Source organism: Sprattus sprattus, assembly GCF_963457725.1.
Source record: "Sprattus sprattus genome assembly, chromosome: 8".
NCBI lineage: Eukaryota > Metazoa > Chordata > Actinopteri > Clupeiformes > Clupeidae > Sprattus > Sprattus sprattus.
In genome coordinates, this window is record NC_137927.1 from 642,384 (window position 1) to 653,464 (window position 11,081).

General features: G+C 43.3%; 2 protein-coding genes across 2 annotated transcripts; one reads left to right on the top strand and one right to left on the bottom strand.

Moving 5' to 3' along the window:
- Positions 1 to 1,339: 1,339 nt before the first annotated feature.
- LOC308369638 (hydroxycarboxylic acid receptor 2-like) lies at positions 1,340 to 2,293 on the bottom strand (the record flags this gene model as incomplete). Its single annotated transcript, XM_080844139.1, has 1 exon — positions 1,340 to 2,293. One exon carries the CDS (start codon positions 2,291 to 2,293, stop codon positions 1,340 to 1,342), a length of 954 nt encoding a protein of 317 aa, XP_080700265.1.
- A 1,934-nt stretch (positions 2,294 to 4,227) lies between these two features.
- Positions 4,228 to 9,855, top strand: LOC308369640 (piggyBac transposable element-derived protein 4-like; the record flags this gene model as incomplete). The annotated part of the gene is made up of 3 exons (XM_080844141.1): positions 4,228 to 4,416; positions 7,876 to 9,093; positions 9,835 to 9,855. The coding sequence occupies 3 exons, from the start codon at positions 4,228 to 4,230 to the stop codon at positions 9,853 to 9,855; spliced, it is 1,428 nt and encodes a 475-aa protein (XP_080700267.1).
- Positions 9,856 to 11,081: the final 1,226 nt, after the last annotated feature.

The following is an 11,081-nucleotide window of genomic DNA, read 5'->3' on the forward strand; positions in this document are numbered from 1 at the left end:
GAAACCCTAACCAGTAGGCCACGGCTGCCCCTTGAGAAGGAGTCCAATGGAAGCCCAGGACAGTGCAGACAAAAGCAGGGGCTATTTCAGAGCAGGGGCAGGCTTTGAGGGAAAGCATTACAAAACCTGAACGAGAAATTATTCAATAATGCTATCAGATTTAGAGACCAGCTTGTGAGAAAAACTCCATAGGCTCCCAGTGAACACAGTGAAACCCTTTCAGATGGTTCAGAATGTGGCGACACTTCATGAATTGAATGGAATTGAGCTCAGTCATACAGACTTGGGCCCCTTCAGTTGGTTCCTCCAAGGTCCCTGCATTATAGACTGTTCTATTTGTGGCTCTCCAATGGTGGAATGATCAAACGCTATCAGAGCTGGGGTGTCCCTCTCTATCTTCAAGAATCTAAAGACCTGTTGCGTTCCTTTCCTAACACCTCTAACCCCCTAACATGCCCAACCAGCATTCCAGCCTTTCACTTTCTCTTATTGAATAGATTCACTACTCCATACTGTACGGAGGCTTGAGTGTTGTTCCTCACTTGTACCTGGCTTTGGATGCAGGCGCTGGATATTCCAATGCAGTCACTGGAACATGGTTTTACTTTATCCATGTTAACAATGCAATGGCTGGCAACAGGTTTTCCCATGTTCAGGTGCCAGAGGTCAAACTGTCGACACCCTTTTGATGAATTTCATGTGAATGTGGCGTTTTCATACAACATTGCAAAATCTTATGGCCTTTCTAAGAGTTGCACCATCTCCTTTAGCTGTTATGCCATTAAGCTCTGTACAGAAATACCTTTCAACAGCTGTATGGCAAGCTGTATTTAGTTTGAGAGTCAAAAACAGATATTGTAATCGGTTGTAAAAGTTCTTTCCTCATCCCTATTCTGAAATTTATGTTACATGTTAAAAATAATTACCAATTAATAGAACCTTCTTCATGCTTGATACGTGTAATGTAGAATATCAGATCAGAATATATTCCATAGGTGACATCAAATAGACATTTATTCAAAATGTGTACATCTATTAATACATTTATACACAATAATACATAAATACATGTTTGGTGCTTGCAAAATAGGCCTTATGTGTTTTTAATATTTTCTTTCAATAGTTAATTTGTTAATTAGTTCATTTTATATTTATTAGTTTATTTTATGTTTTTAAATGAGAAAAATACAATATTTCTAAATTCATATGTACATTGTGTAAATCACATAATCACAAATGCTGAATATTCCTGTTATAGGACCTTTAAAACAGTAAGCACTACATGACAGCATGAGTGAAAAGTCTTTCACTTCTTTCTGTCAGCCTGGGCGCTGCTGTCTTAAGTTCCGTCCTCCCCTGTGTCCACTGTTCCCTCTGTGCTCTGGAGTCTCACCAGCTGTCTGCACACCCGCATGAAGGCGGGGCTGGAGAAGTAGTAGAGCACAGGGTCCAGCATGCTGTTGAGGTAGGTGAGGGTCAGCGTGGTGTAAAAGACCACATTGACCACCTCCACAGATTTGCATGTCCTCTGCGACCCAACATTCACCCAGATCAGAATCTGGGCCACGTTGCTGGGCAGGAAGCAGACAACGAACACCACCACTACCACGACGAGGGAGGAGAGGGCCATCTTGATGTTGTCGTAGCGATCCAAATGCCTGCGCCTGAGCTCAGAGACGATGCGGAGCGAGCAGACAAGGATCAGTGCCAGGGGGACGAAGAAGGAGATCATGAAGACAGACTTGTACCAGAGGGACGCAGGGTCCAAAGCCAGGCACACCATGAAGCTCTCGCACTGTGTGGCACCTCCCACCACCAGGTGCTGTGGAGCCATCAGAAGGTGGACGTTGATGGAGACGGTGAGCACCCACACCACCACAGCCATGCCCACAGCCTTGGCGATGGACATGGAGTTGAGGCGGTGGTGGGGGTGCAGCACGCGCACGTACCTGTCCAGAGCGATGAGCGTCAAGAAGGCGATGCTGCCGCCACGGTTCAGGGACACCAGGAAGAGGAAGATGCGGCAGAAGATGCAGCCGAACCTCCAGTCCAGTCCGGAGAGGTAGTAGCTGGCACGAAATGGCAGCACCACGTTGAGGAAGAAGTCGGCCAGGGCCAGGTTGAAGAGGAAGACGGTGCTGCTCTTCCATGGCCTCATGTGCCAGCAGAAGACCCAGAGGGCAAAGCCATTGGCCAGGACGCCCAGCAGGAACTCTATGATAATCAGAGGAGGCAGCACTCTGGGGAGCAGCTCACCCTCGTAAGGACAGCAGGCGTTCACTGACACAATCATGCCTCTGTTTCTGTGAAACAAACTCTGGTCCTCTGGATGAAATATCAACAGTTCAGCAGCAGGGTTTTTATTTTCAAACACAGATGTTGATGCCCAGAAGTTGAGATCGACCACAAAACTGTCCAAAGGGTTTTATGTAGTCTAAAAGAGGAACAAGACTTTATGTGGCCACTTCAGGGAAGTGACGAGCATCTCTGTGCAATATCTGTGTGATGGCACACATTCAACACTAAGACCAAAGCATCAGTAGATGAATTTTATGTGAATTTCATTTTTTTTAACATTGCAGCATTTTACTGTATGTGCTCTTATCAGAGATTGCACCATCTTTGTGCTGTAATGTAACTTTTATACAGAGATAACTTGCAACAGATATGAGACAACCTGCTGTTTGTTTGAGAGTCAGAATGGCAACATTTGAATGGGCTGTTAAAGTTTTTAAACTCATCTCTTCTGAAATACGGCATATACAGTATTCTCACAATATTCCATGAAAATGGATCATTACCATTTATGGAATCTTCTTCAAGTCTTATATGTGTGATGTAGATTTTAACAGGAATTAAACTTCCGATCATTTTCACAGTTCTTTCAATACCATATATACTTTTGTAAAACAATTAACACATTCACTATAAGTAGTTTATGTGAACTAAACCATGGTCACTTCTGCATTGCTTAGCGCTTAAGAGGTCCTTTCCCACTTGTGGGAAAAAAATCTTGTTGTTAAAGCTCTGTGAGTTTTGGTCCTAGACAGATAAAAAGAACATCCCCAGCAACCTTGAACCCTTTACTTAAAAAATATATACAGTTTGAAAATAAAATCTAGATAAGCACTTTGTAAGGAGAATAGAGCTGATCTCTTGCACATTTAAGTCTGCGAGTGAGGTTTCTGATCCTAAGGACCCACCTATTAGCAAATGACAGCTATTCATATGATAAGCAATGGTGATTCAGTGATCTCTATTGGGCCATGGTGGGGCGAGAAAACCTCTGGGGGTAGTGGGCCACAAAGACATTCCAGGGCCATTATTTAATTAGTCCAGGCAAAATAGCGTTTTACGACAGACCCTAGGCGGAGTTTGACATTTGAGTAGGGGGGGGTGGGGCAAAAAGAAAAAACTCATCGTAGAAGCTGAGACCAGCAGCGTAACAATGACTTGACGGGCCCGAGTGCAAACCTTATCAATTGACTCCATTGCCGTCATACTGCCACGTGAAATTATTGATAGTGCATCTTGGTGAGGCGCAGGCAAATGTACTTATGATGTACAATACACATTAAGGGTTGGTACAATATGTTGTCATGAAAACACCAATGAACACAGTATTTCATCGATCAAACTGATTTTGGAGACACAGTGTATAATGAGCAGATAGACAACACATGGGAAAACATTAATACAACTTCTTCAGGGGGTTATCAAACATTATTGTGAATGACAAACATTTACATGGATTTATGGGAACAGCCGCTCGACAGCGCCTCGTCTGCTGCAACCAATTACAAAACAAACTTCCTCCAACAATATCACGTAGGCCTATGCGCAAAGTAAGTTATTCTTTTAACGGCATTGAAGTGAAAAAAATACATTACAAGTAGCATTAGGCGTATTAAAAAACGTAACATGTATGACGTTTAGAATGGCATTCTACGAGCCTTGCGTTGAGCAAAATGATCAACAATTTCAGAAATGTTCAACTCCCTGGCCCGGATGCTTTCGATGGCCAGGGTAGCTAATCCACTCAGTCTCTCCTGCCCCATGCTGCTCTTAAGGAGGTCTTAATTATCTTTTGTTTAGAAAATGATCACTATGCTGTGGCTACGGTCACAGGTACGGTAAGAAACAATAGCAAAGCCGTGCACACCTCGCTAAATGCTGATGTAACCGAGTGGTTATCAACAATATGAGCCTTAGCTATCTGTTGCACTGATGACTGCTGAGAGATCGCTGCTTCAAATGCAGGACGTGAACTATAGGAGTTGCGCTGGAAACGTGGGCGCAGCAGCTTCGGACAGTGTGCAGTTGGATGACTCTAGGCCCTTGTGCATCACATGGATCACACGCAGTATCTCCTCAAACACAACGAGGCTGGTAATGAATGCCATTCTCGTCATGAAGGTATGGATACCACTGGCTTGCGCTGACCACTTCTCCCCCTCTTCTCTAATTTCTCTCAGACACTGCGTAATCGCAGAGTAGTGACTTTTCACATCTCCACTTACATGCCCATCTCGTCTAACTGGGCTGAACCACTTCAGTTACTTTCACGTTCAAAGATTTTTGGAGTTCAATAAATCGATAGTGGTTTGACGGTTCCGAAAACAGTGAATACACATTGTCAATAATCCTCAGGAATGACTTCACACTTCGGTTCACGGAACAGCTCTCCACAAGCACTGAATTAAATTTGTGCGCTAAGCAGTGGATGCACGCTGCGTAGGGATGAGTGTCTTTGATGCGCTTCTGAACACCAGACACATGTTCTGACATGACAGACGCACCGTCGTAACTCTGTGGCACAATTGGGATGTTTTTCAGACCATACATGTCAAGCGCTTTGTAGATGGCCTCCACAATCCCAGCCGCGTTGCGAGATGCAGAGCAATCCACAAAACACAAAAAACTTTATTTCAAGTTCCTCAGCATATCGTATGCACACTGACAGCTGCTCAGGTTTGGAGGACCTAGCCTCTTCCGCAATTATAGTAAAAAACCCAGTTTCCTGCACCTTTTCAGCAATGTTGCTGTGAAGCATCTGTGCACAAATCCTTTAGCCTACCAAACACTGCTCTTTATCATTTGACACAATTTCCCGGTTTAAACAAGTACGAACACCTGGTCTTAGGAATTATAACTGAAATTATCTTCCCATATATTTTCAACTGGCATTGTAGCATTACCAGTTGGATGACAACATACCGTAGCCTAGCCTACATGCTAAGGTACTTGTCACAATATCAGAGCAAAAGCCGGGTAAACCAATTTTAATCATGTTGATGCTTTGTTTCTTGACTTTATTTCTTGATATATTCCCGTTTGAGGAAGTTATTCTGATAAATGAGGCAAGAAAAGCAGGGTTACTGCTTTTATTGCCAGCTCCAAAAGTAAGGCTACTACACGGTCTGAGAAAAAGTTGACCCAGAAGACGTACGTTAAGCTGGCAGCAACGTAGGCAAGTTTTAAATACGATAAACACACAACCCGGGCTTGTCTCCTCGCCGATTTGAACAGCCAACCGAGAAACAACTGTCTTGCATTTTACTACCTAAGTCAGACAATTTAAAAGCGGAGATATTAAACTATCTTGAATGAAAGGTGGTCGGTTCCTGTGTAAATTCCAGTTGTAGACAGCTGTGGAATGTTTTCTTGCCCGCCACATTTTTTTTTACTACAGCAGTAACATGAACTCAGATGTAGGCTACTAGCCTACCTACCACCATTAAGTTGTATTGTGCTATTTAAAATATTTATAAAATATCTAGTCATGGCAGACATAAAATTCCACACATTTTTGAACCAATGCAATCACTCGTTTTAGCCAACAGTGCCCCCCCTGCCCCCACCACAAACTCTGCTGCTGCGACAGACTAATTGTAAAATATTTTTTTTCAGCATAGATCATTTCTATGAGGTGTCCAGAAAGGGAATGTACTTACTCCGTGATTGATGTGGACATAGACATATAAACGTACATTCATGTCTATGGACGTGGTAGTGATAACGGAAGTGCTCAATTTGAGTTGGCAGGTGGCAGGTGCTCAAACAAAAGTACAATCTGCGAGTGAAGAGGGATCATGTAAAAGCGATTCTCCGTGTTGATTGATCTCTTGTGGCCGACCTGTTCCTACTGGAATCTGTTTAATTGTGTATGGACTGCCTATTTGGATGCTGAACACAAAACAACCACCACCAACAACCCTTTTGACACTAACTGGTGTCTTTGGCAGTAAAGCTTGCAATGTCATGAAAGTTTTTCTTCCATTTTTCAGCCTGATACACATAACAACATAGGGTATATCCTGAATGGCTAGTGGAAAAGATACAGGTGTTTAAGGTGTGAGGGACCTTATTTTGTGTGGATGTTTTATTTCATGTGAGGATGTCTAATGTTCACTATGATGCACAGTTTGCTTCATCTCCATTGTCTGCACTATATTATTTATTGAACATATGAAACATGAAATGTATCAAGTGAATAAGGTTCTGTCTCTTATACATCTTTGGCTACAGCTGTGTCATGTTCAGACTACTCTGTCAATATGCCCTCAACTTTGGAAACAACCCATGGCTCCTGCATTTTCATCCCGTGCTCCTTCACGGCCAAGGACTCAAGTGTGAGCAGTCCTGCCTCAGCAGTGGGGAGAAACGGCTCCCAGTGGTTCCAAGACGTGTTGATGTGTTCAATTTGTCTAAAAGTCAAAACAAACTTCACTGTAAGATACTTGGCGACTTCACCCGGGGGAACTGCACCTCACAAATACTTCTTCAGACTAGAGTAGGGAGACGAGAAAGTCACTTTTCCTGAAAATGTTTAGATAAAAGTCAAAAAATGATTTAACTTGAATAATAAGATAAGATCCGAGAAGACTTCTCCATCTTGCTAGGAGTTCTAAAATGAGAATTCCTGTTAAGGCCTACCTATTTTTAATTCTGCAAATATATATATAGAGTATCTGCGAATTAAGGCCAGGAATGGTCAACACATTTTGAATAGTCATATCTTCTGTTTAGTTTTCTTTATACAATAATATTAGTAGATATAAGATTACTCGTGATTATTGTTCCAAATACATTTTGGAATCGAGTTGAACGGTTCAATGCAAGAGAAGACATTTTATTTAAACTTAATTACAATAACATTTTTGAAGCGAGGAAATTACCAATTTTTGTCTATCTGCTGTGATTTCTTTCTTTTAACTCTCATTAGTTTGTTTTCTGTGAATGTGAAGTTTAAGTGGGGAGTAAAAAGAAACAAAAATGGCAAAATTTCTCATTTTCTTTCTGGAAAATCAGCACAACTAACGCTGCAATTTGGATAAGAAAATCTCATAAAAATTCTGGAGGGACTGACCAATGTTTCACACTGGCACCCTCTGGTGGCCATAGTTGTCCTGTGCGCAATGTGTGACTGACAGGTATTAATAGTTTCTTTAAAACACCTTTATTTATCCATTTCAAAGCAGCACACAGCACCTATTGAGCATTGAGAAAGCATATCTTTGCAATTTAATAAATAATTGCCTGCTGCATATCTGTATCTACAGTATTTATTTTGCCATATTCATCATATGGGTACATTATGCAATGGGTACAAAACACAATTGTATGTAAAAATAAATAATGAAATTTTTCTGTTTCACACACTCCATTTGCCTATCTTATAGATATAATCTTTTTAAGTCTGGAAACGGCACACCATTCCGTGATCTTCGGACGACCACCTTACTTGAACCCAACCTAGTCTGAACCCTAGGAAGGGAAAGTAGTCTGATTGCCAATTTCTTCTCTCCCCAACTACCCAGTGTTTCTTCAAAGGTTCCAATGAGTGCATCTGTCCCCACCCCTCTCCCAACGCAGCCTCCTGGCTGGAGGAGCAAACCCGCCCCACTGGTGGACAGGTGGCATGATGGTTCTGAGGAGGACGTGTGCCCCCCACAGTTTCCATTCTGCCCTGAGAGGACGCCTGGCGCTCAGCTCGATTTCCAGAAGTCATACAGCCCCCTGGAAATCTTCAAGCTGTATTTCACACCTGATGACCTTCAGACGCTGTGCACCAACACCAACAAATACGCTGCCCGGAAGCTTGCGGCGGGTTCAAGGCCGCCGTGGACAGACGTGACGCCAGATGAGATGCTCAACTACTTGAGCCTTGTGGTGTATATCGGCCTGGTCCAGGTGACATCTGACATGGACTTTTGGAGTGAGGATTGCCATTTCTGGTTGGACTTTGCTTCCAGTGTCATGCCAGTCGACAGGTATGAGGCCATCACTGCATATTTACATATGAGTGACCCAGCTGCAGATGAGGTGAATGACCAGCTCCGTGGTCAGCCTGGGTATGATGACCTTTCCCGCGTGAAGCCTCTTCTTGACGGCCTCCTCGTGGCCTGCAGGGCACACTACCACCCACAGCAGAACCTTGTAGTTGATGAGCGCCTGGTAGCCAAGGGTACGCAGCCCACGAGCAGGGGTAACAAGCTGTTCGTCCTGGTCGACAGCCAGAATGGTTACACGTGCGACATCTCGGTCTTCAAGGGAATGGCGCAGTCTCCGAGTGGTAATGGTCTGAGCTTTGACGCAGTCGCCGGCTTGCTCAAGGTGCCCCATCTCGGCACGGGGTACCATGTGTTTGTGGACAGCTTCTACACCAGCACCAAGATTTTCAGCCATCTCCACCAGCTTGGCTTTGGGGCCTGTGGGATGATCCGGACGGACTGTGTGGGGTTTCCATGCACAGCGGAGAATGCATTGGGCAGCTGGGCTGCTCGAGGGGAAATGCGCTGGATCCGTGAGGACCCCCTGCTTTATATGAAGTGGAAGGACAGGCATGACGTGGCCATGTGTTCCACGATCCACAAAGCCTTCAGTGGGGAGTTTATGAATCGCCGTGTCCGGAACCCTAATGGAGGCTGGACCATGAGGCAGATTCCTCTGCCTGACCCGGTCAAGCAGTACGACGAGTACATGGGGGGGTGGGGGGACCTCTCTAACACCCTCATCAAGTACTTCTCTGTGGGCCCGATAAAAAACCAGTGGTACAAGAGGATGTTTCTGCACTTTGTAGATATTGTGGTGGTGAACAGCTTCATTATCTCCTTGGAGATGGCACAGGTGAAAAGGCAGAAGCCTCTCAAGATGAAGAGCTTCAGAAAGGCTCTGTGTGAGCAGCTGGCAGCTGCTGGGAAGGACTGATTTTATTTTCCAAAAGACTGAGTCCATCATCAGGGCAGGCTTCCTGATAACAATTGTAAAAGTCTGCTTTCATTTTTTACACTCACTGTCAGATGTGTAACTGTCCAATAAGATATTGTTAATAAGTTATTGAATCAGAAAATGTTAATGTTAGTGTTCTAGGTCAACCCAGTTCTACGCTGAAACTATACAGAAAATATTTGTATTTGGTGCTCTGAAATGTAAACTAAAATGACATAATAAAAAAAAAGCTTCCCAGAACCACCCATTGTGGCCCTAGTGTCTTTCATTTCAGCCATTCATGCTTTTTTTATGCAATGTGCAGAACCATGTTTTAAACAAAACAGTGAGAAACAGCCGTCTGGAGAAACCAGCTTTAGAATGCTAAAAAAATCTCTACGGCAGGTGTCACTGCCTTAAAGGCACCCAGTGCAACTTTATATTAACATTCAATGAAAAATAAACATTCAATTTCTAGTCATTTTTACACGTAGTAAGTTTCAATAACTCCATACCATTACATATTGACATTCAAGGAGCAAAGATGAGACGTCGTCGTGTGGTTGTTACGTCCCTGAACATTTTTTGGCCTGTGTATACCATCCTGTGTTCCGTGTTTTGCAGACAGCCCAGCAAGCGGCCTAATTGCTGCTTCCCTATTGGGTGGGCGGCCGGAGTCAGTCCATTAAAAGGCGCTTCGTGACGTCACCCGGGAGAGCGTTCCTGGAAAGACGCATTGATGTTTGCAGCCACCAGGGTTGCTGCGCTAGAAGCCTCGTTGCCTCGCCTAGGCCGCCAGACATTCCACCAGTATCGGAGTGAGAGTCCGAGATGGAGGCCCAGGATTCCTGGAGGCCTGTTTCTTAAGGCCCGTTTGTTTCTTTGTTTCTTTGTTACTTTGAGCTTTTGGGTTGTGTCTATTTTGTTGTCTCACCGTTTTTCCTTGATTTAATATTTTTTCCATTATTCAATATAATTTTGGGTTAGTTTAATCATAATAAATTATCGTTTATTTTTCCCTCATCCGACGTTGTCTGCCATTTCCTTATTCCCTCCAACTTGTTTTTGTTTAGGTTGTCGGACCCTAGCCAGGCACATAACAGTGGTGAGAACTGATAGAAAATCAGTAAACAACAACAATCACCGGGGGGGAGAGGCCATGTTTCCATTGACTGGAATCCTGCTTTGTTTATTGCGGCACCAATAAATAAAGAAAATGGCGGCGATTGTTGTTATCGATTTTCTATCAGTTCTCACCACACAACGACGTCTCATCTTTGTTCAAAATAGTGTAGTGCAAAATACTACTTTTTATTTAAAAAAAACACAGTTTTTCTCATGATTCTCTGCCACATACACATAATATGCATTTCCAGGCGTGTATCTTAATCCCCAGAGTCGAATGAACCCTTTCGCAATCATGTGCGATGCTCCTTTGATTTTTTTGTTTTAAGCTTTGAAACGACCTCGTTACATCATATGCGCTGAAAAAAACATTAATTGCTTGAAAAACAAGGGAAAAGGCTGCAAAACACTCAGAATCATTTAAATGTGCAATGATGATGCTTTTAGATCAACTTTGGTTCCTCCCTGGGACTACTGGACCCCCCAGCGACTCTCTTTCAATATGGGTCATGATTCATAATTGGCATGATTCTCTGCCACATACACATTATAGCCTATGCATATCCAGGCGTGAAGCTTCATCCCCAGAGTCTAATTAAACCATCTGCAATCATGTGCGATGCGTCCTTGATTTTAAATGATTTTTTTTTTTTTTAAGCCTTTGTAACCTCATATGCGCTGAAAAAAACATTAATTGCTTGAAAAACAAGGGAAAACTTGCTGCAAAACTTGGCCCCATCTGCCAT